At 39.7% G+C, this 23,645-nt stretch overlaps 1 protein-coding gene across 22 annotated transcripts in view; it reads right to left on the minus strand.

The window, feature by feature from the left end:
- Nucleotides 1-23,645, minus strand: part of LOC127656849 (latent-transforming growth factor beta-binding protein 1-like) — a 171,277-nt gene that overhangs the window by 77,153 nt on the left and 70,479 nt on the right. For 20 of the 22 annotated variants that reach the window (XM_052145366.1, XM_052145362.1, XM_052145361.1 and 17 more), the window contains exons 10-15: nucleotides 16,562-16,684; nucleotides 14,351-14,518; nucleotides 13,461-13,676; nucleotides 8,627-8,713; nucleotides 6,309-6,434; nucleotides 2,410-2,535 (exon numbers count right to left, since the gene is read on the minus strand). In XM_052145366.1, coding sequence (XP_052001326.1) covers nucleotides 2,410-2,535; nucleotides 6,309-6,434; nucleotides 8,627-8,713; nucleotides 13,461-13,676; nucleotides 14,351-14,518; nucleotides 16,562-16,684 — 846 coding nt within the window. The remainder of the gene's footprint in view (nucleotides 1-2,409; nucleotides 2,536-6,308; nucleotides 6,435-8,626; nucleotides 8,714-13,460; nucleotides 13,677-14,350; nucleotides 14,519-16,561; nucleotides 16,685-23,645) is intronic. The other 2 variants (XM_052145345.1, XM_052145352.1) reach the window with 2 other exon arrangements.

The following is a 23,645-nucleotide window of genomic DNA, read 5'->3' on the forward strand; positions in this document are numbered from 1 at the left end:
AGTGTCGGCTCTGCATCTATCAGGGATAAAGGTATGAGAGGAGGGTCTGTTCTTATGGATGGCTGTTATTGCTGTCCTACTGAAAGGAGAACTGGAAACAACTGGCTGCATCTCTCCATCTTTCTACTATACTGTTATTGATGAAATGACTCAAATAAAAACATCTTAACTACAAACCCCTGCTCTGGTAGCAATGGCATGATTTGAAACACCACCATGCCTGCTTCCCACTACACATTCAACCATGAATTAGACTTTATTACTTTTTCCAATTGGTGCCAAAAAAACATAATCTACACACTTAGTGAATAGGTTACATTAAAGGGGCTTGAGCATGAAATCACCTAATCACCACTACAACAGATTTTTAAATAGCGGTTTACATTAGATTGGAGGTTTTCAAACTGCGGTCCAAGGGGTACTAGGGGGTCTACGGAACATTTCAAATGAAATTTTTTTTTTTTTACTCTAATAGTGGATAAAGATAAAGAAGATACTACTTACTAACTTAAGACAGGGAATGTTTCTATGATTAAATGTCAGAAATTGTGAAAAACTGAGTTTAAATGTATTTGGCTAAGGTGTATGTAATCTTCTAACTTCAACTGTAGCTGTTCATTATTCATAAACACTTGTTGTAAACAATTATGAAGGACAGCTTTAAAAGAACTTAACTGTCTAATCGAAACATGTGAAAATGCACATACATACAGTATACAGTACATGTACAAGGATTCACTGAACTTCATCAATTTGCATGATATTAGCATGCAATGACACTAACCATGTGAATCAACCAAAGCTCAGTTACTACAGGTACTCAACTAAAATATCTGAAAATTCTGCTTGAATGTAATACCAGGTGTTAACAGGGACTCCGTCCACTCTGGCCCGGTGTGTACTGCTAAATGAACACCATTACACACAGAGAGCTATATTCATTAGTCCACACAGCTCAAGCACTGCCTCTAGCTACAGGTGGGCTTTCCTGTAGTGAAACAGATGGATGGACTGAAAGGATTAACAATAAAACAAAAAACAAAACAAAAAACGTTGTGAAGGAAATCTAATTGTGGTTTGCAGGAAATGACTCATAAATTACCCACTGAAGCAACCAAAAATTGCAACACCACCAAAAAAAAGTAATTAACTTGCATTTAAAAAAATAAAAAACACACAACACTGATTATCACTCACCACATTCAGAATTTAAGTAATTTCAGTGTTTTTTACTCTCTTAGACTGGCTTTATTACTGGCTTTGAGAAAACAAACAGCTGTATTAAAGATTTAACACACACCATTCCAGAACAGTTTTACAAATTCCAATTTGTGGAATTAAGGTGGGACCATTACACATTCCTCAATAGGAAACTGTTACAAAACTAAAAGAGGAGATTACTGGAACAGTTTAAACCAGTTAACCAGAGAAACCACAGTGCTGGCCATATCAGTTTATATGCATGTAATGAGTAACTCTGGCCAGAAGGTTCTGGGTATCTTGTAATCTGGATTTCCCAATATAAGAAGATGATTGCATTTTCCAAGAACAACCATGGACTCGTCTGCAGGAGCAGAGCTGAGGCATTTGGGTGACTTGGTTGAGGGTACATTAATACCTTTTTCTCCTTCCTCCACAAACCTCAGAGTGTGTCACAAGAGGTAGTTTCTACCTCATCTGCTAACCCCCAAAACCAGCTAATGACACACATATACAGGATGTGTTTGGAGTTGAGAAAGAGACGGGGCTCTGTCTGTATTTAGACGACCACATTGTGGTCTAGGACCAAAAACAGACTTCATATGGGTGCTAATCCCTCTAGACCAAAATAGAGCAGACAGACGTAATAGAGCAGAGAAGAGGTAAGCGAACATAAGGAAAAATATTGACGGCTGATGGTAAAAAATTATTAAAAGATGAACATTTATTTTATTTCTGGACTTCTGAAACATTTATTTAGAGCATGGGTGCTAAATGGGACTTCACACATATAGTGAATTGATGATTTCCAGTGGCATGAGTGACAGTGATCATTGGTGATGTGACAAGTTTAGCAGAGCTCAAATTTACATAAATGAGAAGCAAAGTAATGCAGCACCAACCAATGGGAGTGCAGACAGTGATCCACCACCTGACATAACTGGATATAGCAGTCTAGTTTAAACACCTAATAGCAACGAACAGCACAGATACTCTGCAATTTTCACTCTGTTGTATTAATCACTGCCCCTTAACTGCTACGTCAAGGTTTAAGCAGAACAATTACTTTTATTACTAAAATGTACAATTCTTAAAATAGTAAATTCTAATTCTAAATGTCCAAAATATCATACTTCGGAGCCCTGACTCCGTAAGTGTGTGTCTGTGTGTACATGGGTGAGTTTGTGTGGGACATTGTGTTGTAATTACCGGAGCAGCTGGTGCCCTCCTCGTTAAGCATAAAGCCAGGCGAGCACGCACACAGGAAACTGCCTGGAGTGTTCTGACAGTGACCATTGGCACACAAACTCTGGGTCTCCACACACTCGTCAACATCTGTCAAAAATAATAAAGTAATCAATATCAAATAGATCTAAAGGGATGATTGATTTACAGTTTAATGGATTTAGGGATGCACCTGTTTCTTGAGAGCGTACTGAATGGCTGTCTTGGCCCATTTGATAATTGTCAATTAAATTATTTGATAAAGCTTTGCTAATGAGACATAACATAACCAAATAATACATATTGTATGCATGTACACTGGCGGCATACTAGAAAATCATTATTTTCTAGTAACAAATTAGCAATTTAGCATAATTACTCAAGGATAAAGTGTTGGAGTGAAATGACTGCTGGAAATGGGGCCTGTCTAGATTTGATCAAAAATTATTTTTATTTTTTTTCCAAATAGTGATGGTACTGTTTTTTACATCAGTAATGTCCTGACTATGGTAGGGTCAGTGTATATATATATATATATATATATATATATATATATATATATATATATATATATATATATATATATATATACACACACACTATATTAGGGGTGTAAAAAATACTGTATCGTATGATATGATGCTCACTATACAATACCATAGACAAACACATTATAGTGTATTTAAAACCAAGCATCGCAATATTGAGAGCAGCAGAACAGTCTCCAGAGAGGCAGCACTGACCACTCACAGGAAAACAGAGCTACACACTACAGTACATAGGTGTGAAGATCAATGGCAAATGCCAAATAGATTGTACTGTAGTGATATAGCTTGTCGAATTTGCCAAACAATGGTGTCATGTCCTGGTGCTTCAGTACATCAAACATGTCGTTTTATTTACGCCGACATCACCGCGCAAATCAGTGGTTTTGTAAGGCTGAAAAAGCAGCAGTAAGTTTAACAGCTGCCACTCCCAACCGACACTGAGAGTGACGCTCATAAGTATGAGTCATAACTACGTATATATATTGTATATAATTATTATATTATATATAAAAACTTAGCTTTAAAAAATTTAAGGTTTTTTAAAACTTAAACTTTAAACTAAAAACAACTTTGTAATTCAATTTTAATGTAAAAGACATATAGAAATAGACAAATGGTAAAGATTTCATTAGGCATGCAAAGATATGCAAAATACACTCACAGACCACTTCATTAGGAACACCAGTACACCTACTTATTCATGCTGATTATCTAATCAGTCAATCGTATGGCAGCAGTGCAAGGCATAAAATCATGCAGACACAGATCAGGAGCTTCAGTTAATGTTTACACCAACCATCAGAATGGGGAAAATATGATTTCGACCATGGCATGATTGTTGTTGCCAGACAGGCTCCCAACTCTTGGGATTTTCATGCACAAGAGTCTCTAGGGTTTCCTCAGAATGGTGCCAAAAAACAAAAACACCAAGTGAGTGGCAGTTCTGTGGATGTAAACGCCTTGTTGATGAGACAGGTCAATGGAGAATGTCCAGGCTGGTTCAAGCTGACAGAAAGGCTATGGCTGGTTGTCCAGGCTGGTTCAAGCTGACAGAAAGGCTATGGCTGGTTGTCCAGGCTGGTTCAAGCTGACAGAAAGGCTATGGTATCGCAGATAACCACTTTGTACAAGCAGAATAGTATCTCAGAATGCACACGTCAAACCTTGAGGTGGATGGGCAACAACAGCAGAAGACCATGTCAGCTTCCACTTCTGTCATACAAGAACAGAAAGCGGAGGCTGCAGTGGCCACAGGCTCGCCAAAACTGGACCGTTGAAGACTGGAAAAATGTAGCCTGGTATGATAAATATGGATTTCTGCCAAGGTACACAGATGGTAGGGTCAGAATTTGGCACCAACAGCAGGAATCCATGGACCCAACCTGCCTTGTGTCAACAGTCCAGGCTGGTGACGGTAGTGTAATGGTGTGGGGAATGATTTCCTGGCACAATTTGGGGCCGTTGATACCAATTAATCATCAATTGAATGCCAAAACCAATTTGAGTATTGTTGCTGTCCATGTGAATCCCTTAATGGCCACAATTTATCCATCTACTAATGGCTACTTCTAGCATGATAATGCACCAAACCACATAGCAAAAGTCATCTCAAACTGGTTTCATGAACATGACAATGAGTTCACTCTTCTTCAGTGGCCTTCCCAGTCACCTGATCTGAATCCAACAGAACACCTTTGGGATGTGGTAGAATGGGAGATTTGCAGCATGAATGTGCAGTTGAAAAATTGTGTGATGCAATCATGTCAACATGGACCAGAATCTCAAAGTAATGTTTACAACATCTTGTGGAATCTATGCCATGAAGAATTTAGGCTGCTTTGAGAGCAGAGGCCCTACCCAGTATTAGTTTAATGTTTCTAATAAAGTGCTCAGTAAGTATATATTTTAATAAACTAGGGAAAATTGCAAATGACCTTAACAGCCAGTCATAAAATTTTTCATTGTATGGAAAAGAGCAGCTTTGACATTTTCATAATGAGTGTGTTTACATACACGACTAACATTATTGCTTAACAAGCTGACAACATGCAAGGTCAGTTTTCCTTTATCTGGGTAGGGTCATATGCTGTTAAAGAAAAAAAATGATCAGCACAGGTAGCACATTACCTCAAATTGCATTTTTACTGGAGTTCTTACTGACTTATCACATGTGCTCAAGTGTTGTGTGCATGCCTGTTTACATTTTTGCATCGAAAGCAGATAAAACCTCAATGATTTATAATCTAATATAAAGGTGCTATATGTAATATTTTTACTGTACTAAATCATAAAATTACCATTATATGTCATTAGAGAATTAGGAAACATGCTAAGTGGAAATACTGGCTTCTCCGATAACAATGCTACAGCCAGTATATTCTACTTTGAAGTTTCCATTCTGAGCCGTAATTTCTGTTTATGTTCTGGCCTGTGTGATCCCACCCACTGCCCACTCACCAATAGTAATTAGACACTGCCAGTTGCCAGATTTGAACAAGTTTGTAGGCAAACAACACTGCGTGCTGCAGCCATGAAAGCGAACTGGATCAGAGATAACAGATTCCATCTGACCTAAAAAGCCTCGCCATCCATCTTAATCCACCATGACCAGAGGCGTAGTAAAACAAGGATAAATATTGGAGATGCATTTGGAAGATGGAGACAGCTTAAAGCCCAGAAATCCTTTAAAACAGAGGCTGACTTGGCTAATTTGCATGTCAACATTCTGGCATCCAGCATGAGCTTCAAGTCTGGGGCATGGCAGACAACTCTCCAATATTATGAATTTGGACCGCAGTACCCATTTCAAACGCTTGTTGTCAATCTTAAATATAGCATCTTTAAGCATGGTTTTCTTGGGTTGTCTGATTTTTGGAAAAAGCTGATCTAAACATGATCAATAACACCTTTTGTCTTCCATGTGGGAAAAAGTAATACACGCTTCAACTATATGAGGGTGAAAGACAGAATTTTCAGTTTAAAGCAAATGATTTGTGAAATGTAAAACTCCATCAGACAGACCAAATTTAAACATGTGAATGTGTGATTTCTACCACAATGTATTTGGCAAACTCTTTTTCCCCCCCCTTTTTCACCTATAATAATAATTAAACTTATTACCAAAGATGCAAATAATAAAAAAAATGTTTGGAAGTTGCATTCAAAATCCACTTAAGATGCAGGATTAAGAAGTCCACCCTCAGTTTTAATGGGCATGATGCTTTTAGTTGCATTATACGTGCATAAATATGTGAAATCCACTTCATAGTTTTAAAAACACGGTGGCAAGCTGCAACTACCAAATCCACACTGCTAGTTTATCCTTTGACCTCTCACCTACACATGTGGTGACCTCACTGTCCATTTTATAGCCATCGTCACAAATGCACATGTAGCTATCAGGGGTGTTATAACAGATTCCCGCACCACAGATATCACGACTTACTTGACACTCGTCAACCTCTGTAATGAGAGAGAGAGAGAAACACAATGAAGAAGAGAGAGAGAGGGAAGGAGTGAGGTCATTTTTCGCATTAGCAAAACGTAAGCAGTGAATTAAATAAACATAATGGGTAAATAAAGATTAGCTACATTGACTCTTAAGTAAACAAATAACTCACATATTCCATCTCTTATTGGAAGCAGACATTTATGGGCTATAAAGGGACTGTTCTGATATGAATCTTTCATTCTCTGCGGGAAGCAAAGAATGGCTAAAGCAAACATGTATCTGGAGAATGTGGATTACATAACGTAGTTTATTAAGATTCTGTCAACATTAATACAGATAACATCCCTTTGGACTTGTTGGAGAGAGCGAGAGAGAGAGAGAGAGAGAGTGAGAGTGTGAGCTGGGGTGTCAGATATCTGTTTGGAAAGAAGAGCTAAAATATCTTTGCAACTTCTTAATTGGTCCCTTGCTTTTTGAGGCCTGTTCTGACCTGTTTAAGCATGGAACATTCTGCTAAGCACTTCCTGGAAAATTAATATCAAAAATAAACTTAAGCTGATGAGTCAGCAAGAGGTCTAAGACATCAAAAGATCTAATAAAGTTTCACTAAGCAACTCAGTTTAATAGAGCCTCTCTCCATTAAAACCACAGAACAGCATCTGTAAATAGAAATGGTCTTGAAATATGCCCACTGAATAGAGACAGAGGTGTAGAGAAAGACAGAGAGTCATGGAGAGGAAACAGAGAAGGACAATAGATGTCTGAGAAAAAAGATTGGGGTTTACTGTCCATTCAGATTTCAATGATCTCTCCACTTAAGGATAGTTCACCCAAAAAGGATGCTCACCCTCATTTCATCCCAGGATAGGACTTTATTTTATTTCATTCAAAACACAAACAAAGATTTTTAGAAGAATATTTCAGCACTGTTGGTCCTTACCATGCAGGTGAATGGTGACCAGACCTTTGAAGCTCCAAAAAAACAAATCACAGACTGTGAAAGTGAAAGTGGAGATTTCTAGTAAAAATGACTTTTTATTGAAGAATACTGATCTGTTTCTCACCCACAACTATCATATTACTTCTGAAGATTTAACCACAGGAATATTATGGATTACTATTATGTGGCCTATAAGAGATTTTCGTGCCTCAAAGGTCTGGTCACCATTTAATTGCATTGTAAGGACCAAGAGAGCTGAGATATTCTTCTAAAAATCTTTGTTTGTGTTTGTGGCAGGGCAGAGGGTGGTGCCGGGTCGTGATCATACACACCCGGACCCTTATCAGGCTAATCAAGCCTCCGAGAGGGATAAAGATCTATTGCGGAGGATTGTACGGGAGAGAGAGATAGTTTATGGACATGTCCACCATATGTGTGTATTTGTCTTTTGTTTAAGTTTTATATTAAACCATTATTTATATTGACAAGCCAGTTCTCGCCTCCTCCTTTCCCTTGAACTACGTTACACTGGTGCCGAAATCCAGGAAGGAGGAGGGATACGCCGTAGTAGAGTTCTCGCCACTCGGATCAGCCGCGGCCATCTGCCAGGGGCGGAGGAGTCCCCTACTAGACGCTGAAACGTGGCGGGGTTTGAGACAGCCGACCGTGAGTGGGGAGGGGCTCACTGCCGACCGCCTGGAGCGGGAGAACCGCTGCTAGGGGTGAGGAAGACCCCTTCTGTTCCGCGAGAACGCGGCGGGGCGTTCCGTCCGCCAGGGGCTGGAGGTCTGCCTCTGATCCGCACAGAGAGGCGCGGCTGTCGTCCGATAGAGGGTGGTGGAGTGGCCGAGGAACAAGCTGCGGCATATCGGAGAACCGGCTTGACGATATAAATAATGGTTTAATATAAAACTTAAACAGAAGACAAACATACACATATGACGGACATGTCCGTAAACTATCTCTCTCTCCCGCACAATCCTCCGCAGTCAACCTTTATCCCTCTCGGAGGCTTGATTACCCTGATGAGGGACCGGGTGTGTATGATCACGACCCGGCCCCGCCCTCCACCCTGCCACAGTGTTCTATAGAAGAAAGAAAGTCACACTCATCTGGGATGGCATGAAGCTGAGTAAATGATGAGAGAATTCAAATGTTTGGGTGAACTATCCCTTTAATCTCTTCAATAATCACTCCATTTGAAAGGAGAAGAATGAAGTTAAACATGACATCTGGATGGCCGGATGGATGGATGGGACTTACCTGCTAGCTGTGTTGGGGAGATGTCCTGACTTGCACTGGAAGGAAGAATTGCCACTGGGCCAGGAGGTGACACCTTTTCCACCACCTCTGGAGAGTGACGAGGACAATGGAGCATAGAATAAGAGAGAAAATATATGTAAAACGTTCCACAATCAACTAAGACTTTCATTCAAGTTTTGCAGTGTGTCATGGATGACATAAAACTCGGCAAGAATCATCAAGATTTTAAAGAATCTATCTTAATCTGCTCAAACGAAAAAGAATAAACCAAAATCATCCACTGGATGTGTAAGTGAAGGCCACTTCAAAAGAATTGCAGAAATTAACCACTTGATCTCAATTTAAATGGCTCAATTCAAGTCAAAAAGACTTTAGGATTCTTTCAAAGAGGAACTGGTAGACAGAAGACAGTGTTTGGGATGGATAGAGAGAAAGGTGGACAAGTGTTTGGAGATGCATAGGTTTTTGGAAGGGAACAGGATAACTGGTGGACAATTGTTTGGAGAAGAACAGGTAGACATAACATAGATATTTGGGAGTAAACTACCTTTGTCCTGAATGCGTAAGAGTCCCCCGAATTCACATCAGAAGCCTGTTTTCGTTTTCCAGTCTCCAGTGTTTTCAATTGCACGGCATACAGTATGTTCTCAGATGGTAATGTGATGTTTAGCGTTTTAAATTTGTACAAATAATGAACAAAATAAGGCACGTGGCTCTATAGTGCTAATACTTTACAAAGTTGTGATGACCATCTTTTAACATTGCCTCATTCATCAAGTTTAAGGATTGTGCAGATTAAATGAGGCTATTGGCCGAGTTTGGTTACAGTGATATCATGAACTACTTCAAGATGTTATGACAGCAAAAAAACTGCTTACAACAACTTAAAATTGTTGTTGATCTCAGTCTAGATTGCACATTTTGGTAGTTTACAATGCTTCTTATTGAGACCGGAACCAGAAAACAGTCCAACGACATTGTGGCATTGCCCAATGATTGTTCAGGACAACTGTGGCTAGGCAAAAATTTGTTTGGAGGGGGACAGGTAGATAAGTGGACGGATGTTTAGAGGTCATCACACAGACAGAGACAGTGCTTGCAGTGGGACAGCAGGACAAAGTACATGTGCTTAAAGAAGAGACAGGTAGATATGTAGACAGGAGTACATTGGGTGACAGGTGAAAGGGTATTTAAAGGGATATGCATGTACAAGTTGGATTGAGATCTGGGAGGGTAGGCTCCATCCTGATTGTAGACAGCTGGACCTGTCCGGGCTGTACTACTGTCTTATCAACACAAATGTGGGTAAAAATCTCCTTCAAAAGGACAGACACATATATACATAGGGAGAGAGAGAGAGAGAGAGAGAGAGAGAGAGAGAGATACAAACACAGAGAGTAACAACTGATCCATAATAAGCTCTGGCAAATTTATTGGCAATTAAAGCAAAAGGCAAAGCGATTCAGTTTGCTTCTGCTCATCTGTTTTCTCTTTCTCTCGCTCATGCAGGGCAGTCATGCTGGTCTGAGCTCAGCAGTGGTTAAAGTTTTGGGGGGAGAGTGTTACGTGCTGTTGGAGGGTGAAATGAAAAACACTTTGATCCACACATAGACCAGAAACACTGAAATTATCCTACTTCCATGCGGAAAAAACATTCAAAGACCTGATCAAGCAGCAAGATCCTTCCGAATTACACATTTAGAAAGCTCACTTTAATTTATTTATCTCTTTTTAAAGGATTTTTCATGTTTTTTAGTCTTTATCTTTTATCAATTGAAGATTTAGGTGTCACACATTATTCTGTTTTTTTTAAAAAGCAACACAGCTGAACAATGCAAGTATGCATATTTAGACCAATCATGTGTTATAAAAGTTTGCTATGATTGTTTTAGACAAACAAAATGCAAATTTTTAATTTATCCTTTCATCCTTTAAATTCTTAGACAACATGAAACCTCATTTGCGACCCATTTCACTTATGTAATTTGATGTATTTCAAGTAAAAATCTAGATATGAGTTTTATTTGAATTCTGGAAAGTGGGCAGTCCATACCAGAATGCAGCCAGATCTGAAAGCGAGTTTGCTAAAACAATGCCTAGATAGCTATTTGGCAATTGTTAACATAATCCAATAGCCCATGTAGCCTTAATGATGTCATCGGAAAAGGAAAGTTGTGTCAGAGGAAGCGGATTGATTGTCTTCAATTCATTTTTACTTTAAATCTAAAGCTTAAATCAAACTAATTTCTCTTCCTTGCTCTTCACATCAGTTGGACAAACATGAACAAACACAATTAAACACAAAAATTCACATCCATAATACACAAAGCAAAGAACACCAACATACATAAGTTCTTCAGGAGCAGAATGCTCAGTGAAAAGATCAGTCATGCAATAGTAATGATGACATGTTGATGTTATGTTTGAGTTTCTGCTGTTTCTGCACACATTTGCCCAGATCAAGTTTTGCTGCAGCTGTGGATTGCTGCATGTTTGCTTACTGAATTGTTGTGTATAAATGACGTGGAAGCATCAGAATCAGCTGTGCAGCATATGAACAGCAGATTTATACTGCCAAATGAAACCCAACCTAACCGACTGTGGGTACTACAGCAGACCATTCTGTCACACAAAAAATAAATAAATAAATAAATAAATAAACAAATCAAAAATAGACAAACAAAAAATGACAATAGAAGCAATGGGCATAAGTACTAAAGAACTCAGAAGTTACAGCAATGATCAATCATGAAAAGCCTGGGTAGCTCAGCGAGTATTGACGCTGACTACCACCCCTGGGGTCGTGAGTTCGAATCTAAGGTGTGCCGAGTGACTCCAGTCAGGTCTCCTAAGCGACCAAATTGGCCCTGTTGCTAGGGAGGATAGTCATGAGGGGTAACCTCCTCATGGTCACTATAATGTGGTTCTCGCTCTTGGTGGGGCACGTGGTGTGTTGTGTGTGTATGCTGCAGAGAATAGAGTGAAGCATCCACACACGCTATGAACGCGGTGACATGCTCAACAAGCCATGTTGAGTGATTGATTGGATTGGGTCTCAGACGCGGAGGCAACTGAGGTTCAGACTCCGCCACCCAGATTGAGGTGAGTCACTACTCCACCACAAGGACTTAAAGTGCATTGGTAATTGGGCCTTCCAAATTGGGGAGAAAAAAAAATAATAATAAAAACACAATAATTGCATGAATTTATTTCCTTTCATTATTTTAAATTTGATACATTTTACATTTATAGAAATTCAGTTACAACTATACACAAATGTATGATTAAGATTTTATTTGTTTTTTAAATTTTAAATGTGATTTACTACTTGATTTTTAGCAGTCCAATTCATCAGACAAATATTTTTTTCAAAAATGTTCACGATGACTTTTCAAAAACAGTATAAGTAGTACCTTTCAGAAAGCAGTAGACGGTGTCTATTGAGACATGTTTTAAAATAACTTTTCATTTGACATAACATCTTAAAATACAATTTTTTGTTCAGCATGGTGGAAAAAGCAGCGTCCAAAGAAAAAAAGCACAAAAATCTGCCAGAGTGTTAGGTTAATTTACTGTATCTGTCAAGTACTCAAATATTTTTGAAAAATTTAATAATTTTTTATATTTTATACTCTCAAATTCTTTCTATAACACAACCACTCAATATATACTTCAGCAGAGCAACTTCAGTTTCAGAGTGACTTTGAGAACTGTGGCATGGTTTCCCAGCAACAGGACAAAAACTTAATGAAGACCAAGGACAAATACTTTCTCTCGGAACCTGGCCCACCTCCACTGCACTTTCAGCAATGCTTTTATGGGCTGCTTTTTGCAGAGAGGCTATAAAAATCTGTGCAGTTCATTTTGCGAGAGAGCACTGAAAGTAGAAAATGAGATGAGATGCACTGATCTTTTGGAATCCTTGATCAGTTTTGACTTTGGTTTTTGCAAGGCGGAAGCCATAGCCGCAAAACAAATGACTCTCTCGCTCTCTCTCTCTCTCTCTCTCTGCCAAAGAGATGACTGACCTGTGTATTCACTATAGGAACAAAAGAGTCTCGACTACATTGTGGACATCCAAGTATTCACCAGACCAAATCTCATGCCAATTCTCATTCCATTGCCTGGTGCCAAGCGTGGATGTGATGACATTTAAAAGAATAGTAGAAAAGAAGGATAGGGAGGAGAGTGATAGAGTAGATAAAGGAGATCTGGGGTTATTTTGCCAGTGATATGTGTAGCTTTTATGTATATGTGGGTCTGCTTCAAAAAATCGTATTCAGGCAGAGCAGCATGTGAACAAACTTTGGATTACAAACCCAGACCTGGCCAGTTTCCTTAACTGTTTTTCTTTCTGATATTCAACATGAGACATTTAGTACATTTCTCAGAAACTCAGCATAGCAGAACTGCAATGAGATTTAATAATGCCTATTTTGTACTACAACAGTGCTATACATGATTGTTCACTTGCCAGTTATTGTAATTCTAATCTTGATTTCACAGCATCACAACGTAAAAAGAAACCGTAACTGTGTCCACTAGACCAGATTGATACCTGCACTTTTGGTTACTTGTAATTTAGCAGCTTGTATCCAAAACAATTTCAGTACACAGTGTAGACAGAAATATTGAATAAAAAATATCAAATTTTCTAGTGCCAGCGAAACAGTGTCTAAAATTTCCAAAAATGAAATCTGAAACAGCTCAAAGATAAGAGAATAGAGATGCTTAAATCTCTAAGAGACTTCGACTTTTTTTGTTAACTTGCTGTTCTCTTCCTCTTTCTGAATAATGTTCCATATGTTCATGTTTAATAACTTGTGTGACTCACCAGGTACCTGCCTCTCTGTGAAGCTGTAAGCTTCCACATGCGGCAGCAGGGTGGGTAGCAGCACAGGAGGGTCCACGGGTGCTTGATGCTTGATGGTGGGATTGCTCTGCCCTTGACCGTCTGTTTGGACATGTCCAGCAGGAAGTTTAGGCTTGTAAATGTATGGCGTGGTGACATGGTAACCCATACCTCCAGGACAAATCTCTTTAAACGCAGCTAAGAGAGAGAGAGAGAACTTTCAACATCATGTTCACGATATATATATATATATCTGTCTATCTACCTTAATACTGCTCAAGTCAAACAATGAACCATAAACAAGAAAATATCATTAATAAACTATGTTTTTTTAACGATCTTTTAAAAAAATAAAAATAAAACTACACTATGTGAGTATTGTAGAAATGTTAAGGCTCAGTGTTCCACTGGATAACGATGGGTTCCCAGATGTAACAAATCTCTCACTAATATAGCCTGCAGTGAATAATCTCCTCTCTTACACTTCCCTTTCAGTCAGTGAAGCCATTAAAATTTATTTAAATGAATAAAGGCAAAAATTATTTATTAAACATAGCAGCATAAGAGAAATCCAACAAAAGTCACTAAACATAAAAAAAACACTCATTACTTCATAGTGCAAAAATATCATAGTGAAAGGCAAAATAAAGGTAAGAGAATAGAAAAATAGTGTATGAAAAGAAAAATCTATGGCAGAACTAAAAAAAAAACAGTGATGGCATGTAAAAGCATCTATATAGCAGAGCTGTGGAACACACATGCAAACCAAAATGGAGTGCAGGATAGAGAGGGAATGACACTAGTAGAATTGTGATATAGGTGGTACCGATAGGAGGCACTGTTGATGGGGGGGCAAGTCTCATGTAGCTTACCTGTCCCAGGTAGAGGGCAGCGGTCACAGCGAGGCCCCCAGGCCTTACCCACACTACAACAGCATAACTGTTTACTCAGCTGAGTGGACACCGGGTGAAAGCACTGCGTCCCCGAACTGACCAATCGGAAGCAAGCACCCTTTTCCTCAGGAAGAGCAGGTGTTTCAGCTGGTTACCATGGAGATGGAAGGAGGGAGGAAGGGGAGTGTGCACAGCATGTAACAAACATGGGAGAGAGAAATAGAGAGATTCCCTTCACCTTGTGCTCCATACAGGGTCCAAATTTAACACTCGCCAAGAACCAAATGTGAGTAAATAAACTGGCCACTTTGGCTGGTAAATTTATTACGACCTGACCATATGACTTTATCCAAGTGGCAGCACATGTCATATATTATATACACGAAAGCACCAAAATGTGTATATAAATGCTTTTATGAGAGGTAGCGTTTAACATAGAGACTGCTATACAGTATGATGCTGTGAGTGACACAACAACGATTTATATTTTGAAATAAAAAGTTTACTCACTATTGGCATGTGTGGCAAAAGGTTCATTTTGAACTCTGGTTTCATCTGTGCACTACTAAAATGCCATGACAAAAGAACAACTGACTCTATAACCACAATAAAAGAGAGTGAAAAGGGGCACAATGTCTGAAACTGTGAATGAAAATAAATATGGTTGTTCTGGACAAGTAAATCGTCAGACAACAAAGAGAGGTTCCACACAGTTAATACTGTATATAAGGAGATAGTTAGTATAATACGTATATACTTGAACAGATAAAACATCAAAATTACATTATTTAAGTGTTTTTTTAAGCCTACTATCAATAAAACCACTAATTACAGCAGAACATTCTTCATTTCCACATAAGAAAAACCTCAAACTTTCCACTCATTCTCAAACACCAGTGACAGTTGCACAATCCTTGACTGAACATCATCCAGGACAAATAAAGTAATAATGGTAATGTTGCAACTTGAGATTTACTGGGTGATCGTGAGTTAGTGAAAGAACAGGCAAGTTGGTATGAAGAACACATTTCTATGTTGGTCAAACTGCCATGTGTTGAACCAAGATGGCAGCATAAATGTTCATGCTGCTTATACTGTTGCATTATTGTTTGTGGCTTTTTCTAAATCAGTGTCATGTGGAATAAAATTACTCACTTCCAACATTTACTTCAATAGTCAAATTTTGGGTTCTCTATCAAGATGTGAAATGTAATATTTTTATATATGCCAGACAAGAGCAGAATGTTGCTGATGGACCTTGTACTGCATTCAACCAATACACTATCTGTAAGCAAACAGACCCGGATTGGCTGAAAGCTAAAAGGATTAAAATAACTCAATGATCATCAGGACATGACAGCATGTTCTAGAGGGTAATTTGGCAAACTCTGCCTTCCCGAGGAAGGTTTAGTATCTATATTTGTCACAGTAACATAGAGAGTACACTCAGGTTACCTCATTAAATTGTGGAGAAAGCTTGAGTGTGTTTGTGCCCCCACTGAACAACTCCAAAAATGATGCCACATTTCAACCTCTTTGTTACATGTTAGTGCCTGAACAGAAGTGAACTTACACTCTTTTGGCAGCCACAGTTAGTGTTAGAAGCCATGTTAAATCATGCTGCTAGCTCTAGTAATCAGCATGAAAATCAGCCATCTAGGTTAGGCCAGAAGAGAAGAGAAGAGAAGAAAGAAGATAAGATAAGAGAAGAGAAGAAAAGAGAAGAGAAAAGAGAAGGAAGGATGGAAGGAGAAGATAAGATTAAAAGAAAGTGGAAGGAAATGAGGAAGGAAAGAAGGAAGGAAGGAATATAAATTATTAAAAGAGGAAGAGGAAGGAGAAGAGAAGTGGAAGGAGAAGAGAAGGAATAGAGCACATAAAAAAGGAAGGAGTAAAGAAGGGAGAAGAGGAGGAAGGAGAAGAGAAAAAGGAAGGAAGAGAGAAAAGAAGAGAGTAAGGAGAATAGACAAGTTTGACAAATAGAGAGGAAGAGGAAAAGAGAACAGGAAAAGGACGAGAACTGAAAAGATAAGGGAACAGAAAGTGTAAGAGAAGTGAAATAGAGAGGAAGTGAAAAGGAAGAGAAAGAGAGAGGACAAGAAAGAAATAATAGAGAGGAAGGGGAAAAGGAGGAAGAAAAGCGAAGCAAAGAGAGGAGAAGAGAAGAAAGGAGAAAGAGGAGAGACTTACGGTAGCAGGTGGAGAGCGTGGGGTCAGGCACAAAGCCTGGGTTACAGAAACACCTGAAGCTGCCAATAGTGTTGATGCATTTTCCATTGAGACAAACACCTTGAATCTGGCACTCATCAAAATCTGAGGGCGATAACAAAATTAGTGACCAATTGTTTTTACACATTGATATGAACATTGCTTACATATGGGGAAAACAAACAAACACTGTTTGCCCTTCTATGTTATTACTCTCAGTAGGACGATGGATGGATCATCTGATGCATATTGTACACAAAAATGCCAAGATCAGGCTGAAATTGCCACGTCCAATCTGATTGGCTGGCTTCTACACAATTTCTGGGAGTAAATGAGTGCATATTTTTAATCAAGTTCCCAGGCTGCTAAAAAGAGGCTTGCAAGGAAAAAATGGTTGCTGGATTTGTGAGGTTGCTGTATAAAGATTATATTTGTAGTTAGTTTGAGAAATTAGGTTGCAAATTAACAATAATTTCTTCCGATCATATCTCAATTCCACTCTGTTCTCAATTAAATCTGAAAACAGATTTACAGATTTATTTGTCAACGTCACTTAAAAACAGTCTGAGGTTGGTCACTTTACATGGCCAGATTTAATTGCAATGTGGGTCAGACTTTGTAATGATCCAAAGTCTGGCTATACGATAATACTGTTAATAATAACAGGAGATGTGAGATAAATACCAGACAACAAATTTTGTAGAATATGAGAGTGTATTAAAATTAGTCCTCAAGATTGAGAAAAGTGATCATCTTAATATTCTTGATCACATGCAGCAGCTATTACATTGAAAGCACACAGAAAATGAGGCTTGTGGACATACACAGAAATATGAGCTAGCATGTGATTTTTCTTTTCATAGCTTTACTCTTGTCTGTCTATACACTATAGGTTGTGATCTGCCATCTCAGTAAAAATAATTTGGAAAAAGATCATATCTTCCAAGAGGCCACTGAGTGCTAGTTAAGTGTGTGGGCATTCATCATCCTCACTCACTTTCAGGAACATCAGAACTTGTGCTAAGAGTGTGACACAGATCCAACACATTCGCAAATGTAAAGCTACTTTGTATTAATGATGACAGTGATGCACATGGAGAGAGGGCATACACTCACTTTTACACACATCCAAACACAAAATGGTCACAGGGGCTCTCAATCAAAGCTATGACATTATAATGTCCCTATTATGCAATAATACTCCTAAATGGAAAAAATCACATAACACGCTGCAAGTTTTAATATATTAGAAATTGTTCCAATGTCGGTATGTTCCATTGTTTATAGAAAATTAAACAAAAAAGCAGGAAATAGTAGCAACAACAAAATCAGATAAAAGTAAATACACCAAAAGATAATATACAAAATGATTAAAGAGATAACCAAATCTGAAAAAACATTTTCCAGAATTTGTTTTACTTAAACTGAACCTTTAGAGGTACATTTTGGTATGTTCATTTATACAGACTATTTATCACATCAAATCAAAGACTCATCACGTTTATAATTAGAGCCCAAGCACTGAAAGTGCGAAGACCCTATTGTTCTTTTAAGGATTATTATTATTAGGGCCCGAGCACTGAAGTTGCAGGCCTAGGTGCTAAAGCTCTATTGTTCCCTATCTGTCACTCACTCGATGTTGTGTCGATGAGTTGACACTAGGGGTCGCTCCTGCGGAGCCCAGATATCTCTGATCTTGAGAAAAGGCCAATGGAAATTGGCATGAGGAATTTGCATGCCACTCCCCTGGATATACGGGTGTGACGCTGCAAACACACATCAGATAATTTCTTCGGAGCCGAGCGAGCAAGTCACAGAGCTGAAAGCCACATAAGAGCGCAAGCCACCCCAGTGGCTCCCCGACTCGGTCCTTCTACCTACGGGTAAGAGGCGGGATCGGTTAGCACTGGGGCGATATGGAGACCTCAGTGGGATCCTCTCCGCCGGGTATTCCCCCACTCCCCGTCACGCTCGTATGCTCCAACGGAACGCTGAGGCGAGGTTGCCGGTTCGTTTCACGGCGGACCCGCGATCTCGTTCGGGGCGCCTGACGATGACCAGCTTTCGATCGTGGCATCGGAGAGCGGGTTCATCATGTCTCACACTGAGAACTCCTGCAGGTGCACCAAGCCAAGGCACTCAGAGAACTACACGAGGTTAGTCCTGACCCGAGTCTAATGCAGGAGCTGCGCTCGGCGACCAACTTCGTCCTCCGGGCAACGAAGAGCACGGCGCAGGCTCTCAGGCAGGCGATGTCCACCCTAGTGGTCCAGGAACACCATCTCCAGCTCAACCTGGTCGAGTCACGAGAGGCTGACAAGGTGCGTTTCCTTGACGCCCCCATCTCCCAGGTTGGGCTGTTTGACACCGTCGCCTGGCAGTTCTCAACGGTGAGGAAGCAGACAGAGGCCATACAGCACATCCTCCCAGACCCCACACTCTGCCTTCTCGTCGCCCAGGGCGTCCTCCTGCGGTGCCTACCCGCAGAACTGCGACACCACCCGCCTCGTGGCCGGCCGCCAAGAACCCCAAGAAGGCTTCAAAGCGCCCCTGAGACGGGCAGCCCCGGGACTCAGGAAACTGCACTACAGGAGCTGGTAAGCAGACCACTCCCTCCCCTGCCGGAGGGTCGGGTGTAGAATCCTTATTTCTTTATGAATTTTATTTCGTCCCACATTTTCAAAAAAAAGAGCAGTTTCCTCAGCCCCTGGGCTCTATTTTCTATTTTCCCGTCACCAGTTCTCTTTGGCAGGTACGGCGCCCTGGAACCGGACCTCCCGCTTCCACGTACCCAGCCGTGGCACAAGTCCGCCACCGAGCCGACAGTCTCCATGGGCCACGAGGACGAAAATCTTCCTCCTATATCCCAGGCTGTTCCGGGAGCGGTTACAAGGGCCCAGGTAAGTTCTTCGATGTCTCTAGACTCAGCACCCCAGGCTCCGCCCGATCGCGAGACCCGCCCGCCGTTACATCCAATTTAATTTTAATTTAACCAAGTCAATAGATCAACTTCTCCCTGTAGCAAGTTAACCCACGTGAAACACAAGCGAAGTATGTACATCTACAGGTTACAACTGCACAAGTTTATTTGGAGCTTTCTTTTCTTTGCAAAAGTGTATGATCCAGATGCGTTGATGCGTATGATCTAGAGATGAACCTCGGAGCAAATGCTTACCAAACTGTGGGTGGCGAACCGTGCAGTTTTTTTTTTTTACAGAGAACAGTTACACCCCTTATAGATAGATAGAGGTTTAAGACCGCCGACTGCGAGCAGGGAGGGGCTCACTGACGTCAGCCTGGAGCGAGAGAACCACTGCCAGGGGCAGGGGAGACCCCTTCTGTTCCCCGAGAACGCAGCGGGGTGTTCCGTCCACCAGGGGCTGGAGGACTGCCTTGGATCCGCCCGGAGAAGCGCGGATGTAGTCCGATAGAGGGTGGAGTAGTGGCTGAGGAACAAGCTGTGGCGTATCGGAGAACTGGCAAGTAAGATTTTTTTTTTCATCTCTCTCTCCTCTCTCTCTCTCACTGTCGCTCTGCGTTGGCCTTTCCCTCTTTTAAATTTTAGTGTTTTTTGGGGGGTACTACACTGTTACAGGAAGTACCCCCCCATTTTAATTATTTCTGTTTCCCCTCCCCTTGTCCCCTCCCTCGTCCAGGTAGATTGGGATGACCTGCCGGCAAACAGCGCAGAAGGCGCGCCCTCCCCCAGGGAAAGGGTGGGGGTGTACGTCAGGCCGGGGGTCCTCAGCCTGAGAGAATGAGGGAGGAATGTGGCAGGGCGGAGGGCAGGGCCGGGTCGTGATCATACACACCCGGTCCCGTATTAGGCCTCTGAGGTATAAAGGTCGACTGCAGAGTATCGTGCGGGAGAAAGAGATTGTTAGCGGACATATCCGTCATGTGTGTGTTTATGTTGTCTTTTAAGTTTCTCATTAAAAAATATTATTTATATCGTCAAGCCGGTTCTCGCCTCCTCCTTTTCATTGATCCCTTTACAATTTGTTTTATAGCCACATTCAAATGGCCCACCTGTTGGCCAGTGACAGTTAACAGATTTAAAATGGGCATGTAAGACGGCCTCTGTAGCACTCCCATTTTCACCTACAGTCACCGAAATTAGTACATATATAGTTCTTATCAAGCTGGACAACTTTCAGATTTGTAGCTCTGCCCAACAGGAAGTCATCCATTTTGGATTTTTTGAATATTGCATTCTCTGAATATTTAAATACTCCTCCTAGGGGATTCATGAGACTGTCACCACATTTAGACAACATTATGCCAAGATGTTGAAGATGGTAAATTGCGAACAGATTTTGAAATATCAGTGTTGCCATAGTGAGGCATTAAATTAATTGAAAAAAATGGGAAACAGCAGTGTCTCACATCTTCTGTGAGCAATGTATGATTTAGATCAAATTTGAGATGTATGTTGGGGGCTGATCACATGGATTTGACTATTTTGGGTTATGGACATAGCACCACCACCGGGCAGCATGAAGTGGCTCTAAAAAGACACTTTAAAATAGTTATCATATATTTACCCAAGTTGCTTCAAAATTGTCTAGAATAATATCAAATGCATGTGTCCACCTTGCATTGTTTTCCGAAAGCCAACAGGTGGAAATGGACCCATGGTGCTTGGGCCCATCATCGCTGCTCACAGCTATATTTATACTTATTTTTATATTGCTTCAAAAATAATACCTAAAATAATACAGCAACAAGCATATTTCATGTGCATTTTATTTGTTCGCCTATTATTTTTTAGTCACCTTATTTTTGGATAATTATATATCTACTCCTCGGTAAACATTGCAGGTATCATGACAGCATGGAGCTGTACCAAGTGCGAGTGCTCACTAAAAAGCATCTCACTGACATTTCAAGTTCATTTTGATTTAGACTCCATCAGTTAGTTGCTTATTCTGTAAATAGTCTGTCTCTCCATTTCCATCAGTTCATCCCATTCTTTGCAGAGACCCGCTGTGAGTGCGAGAACTTGAGAGGCAGACACTATCACATTGATTGATTGATTGATTGATTGATTGATTGACAGCTTGTTGAATGAATCAGTGCTAATTGGAGCCATTGTTTTTCCTCACGTGAATTATCACCTGTATTTTGTGGCAAAAAATAGTCCCATGAAACTCACTGTTAGACTTGCCTACCACTGAGGACAAAAGAATAGGCAAGAGATCCAACATGGCCCATAAACCTGAGCTGAATGACTAATGGCAGGAAGAGAGATTCCAGAGCATCAGAGTCTGGCAGGACACCCAAACCACAGGAGAGTCATCTTATTATGCAGTAAAAGCTCTGGCCTGATGTAATAAAGCTTCAATGCTTTATTGAAACCCTCAGGCCTGGTTATCATGGCAAAGATTAAGTTCAGACTGTGATTACCGGTATGCTAAATTATTAGCACTAATTCTTTACTCCAAAATGATATCTGTAGAGCAAGTGGAAGTGTTGTAAATTGAAGTCTGGAAAAGCAGCCCAAATACTCATTAATATACGGAGGTAAAATATTCCATAGTGCTTTTGGGCCTGTGTATTAAATCTAAGGTACATTATAAATGACTAAAACTATCTAGCATATACTGTATTCTACATATATCCATTGAGTTGTATTAACCTTTTAAGCTCTGAAGGTGTTTTTAAAGATTTCCTGTTTCAGAGACATGCCCAAATTTAAAGGCTTATAACTCTACAAAAAATAAATAAATAAAAAACATAGAGGGTCAGTTGGTTGGTATAATTTTCAAGACACCTTTTAAATTGTCTTAATGATATAGATTATGACCAATTATGAGACTCACAAAAACCATTGATAAAAAAAATAATGTTCTTTCTTATTTTTTTTTATTTGACATTATATATCTCAGGGTGTGAATAAGTTAGCTTTGAAAAAAACTTTTGTTTTGTTCCCAATCATGTGACCTTTAACTAATTAAAATGTTGTGTTTATTTGACAAAGCAATTAAAAGTTATAGCAATACTAAAAATGATTTACCCTAGTGTCCAAAAATGTCTCCAAGTGTCAAAATGCCTCTCAAAACAAATAAAACATAATAATTGTACAAAATAACTAATCACACATGAAAATACAACAATGACTAAAGGTATGCTCTCTCTCCAAAGCATGCAGGCATGAGTATTGAGATCTTATTCAGTACATTCTGTCATATGTGTTTTAGCCAGAGAGCATATTATGTGCTGTGTACACATTGTGCTTCAATTGGATTATCTAATGACCTATGCATCCAGTTACGTTGTGGGTGGGCTCGTTTTAATGGGAATTCCCTTCACTTAGTAATGGTATGTAATATTTTATGCTCTGCTATAAGTTATAAGTGAAAACACGGCTTGTTTCAATACCTGTTTACATTACAACTTAGCCATTACTCGCTATATTTTTGTCTGTGAGTAAAACAAACAGGTTGGTTGATTCTTTGAGAGCTTTCCAACAACATATGGCACATTGATTACAATAATACGTACAGTAGAGCTGGGCAGATTTTCACATTTTTCCAATTATTTGTATTTATTTTTTAATTGAGAAATCAAGATTTTGCAAGAAATATTGCAAACTCTATTGATAAGTTGTAAATCCACCAAAGGCTGAATAAGGTAGAGAAAAATTATTCATAGCACTTGTCTTAATGCTGCTCCCGATCTGATCAGCTGCATATATATGGCATGCTCCAAATAAACGTGACAGGTTAACAACATGGAGAATTATATAAAAGAGAGTGGTAATATTCTCTGTACGATTGTACACAGAGTGTTTGTAGCTCAGATTCATCCATATCGCAGGTATACACCGGCTTAAGACCATAACTGGCCTCGGTGTGTGCATGTTGATGAACGGTCTAATTTTCGTATCTTTTTACTCATAATAGTGTTAAATAAAGGCTAAATAAAACATATGCTGCTCCTTTTGCCATGATGATATAAACTTGATATAAAAAATATAAAAAAGAAATGTCCCTTTTTCAGGACACTGTATTTTAAAGATAATTTTGTAAAAATCCAAATAACCTTACAGATCTTTATTGTAAAG

This window comes from Xyrauchen texanus, chromosome 16 (assembly GCF_025860055.1).
Source record: "Xyrauchen texanus isolate HMW12.3.18 chromosome 16, RBS_HiC_50CHRs, whole genome shotgun sequence".
NCBI classification, from domain to species: Eukaryota; Metazoa; Chordata; class Actinopteri; order Cypriniformes; family Catostomidae; genus Xyrauchen; species Xyrauchen texanus.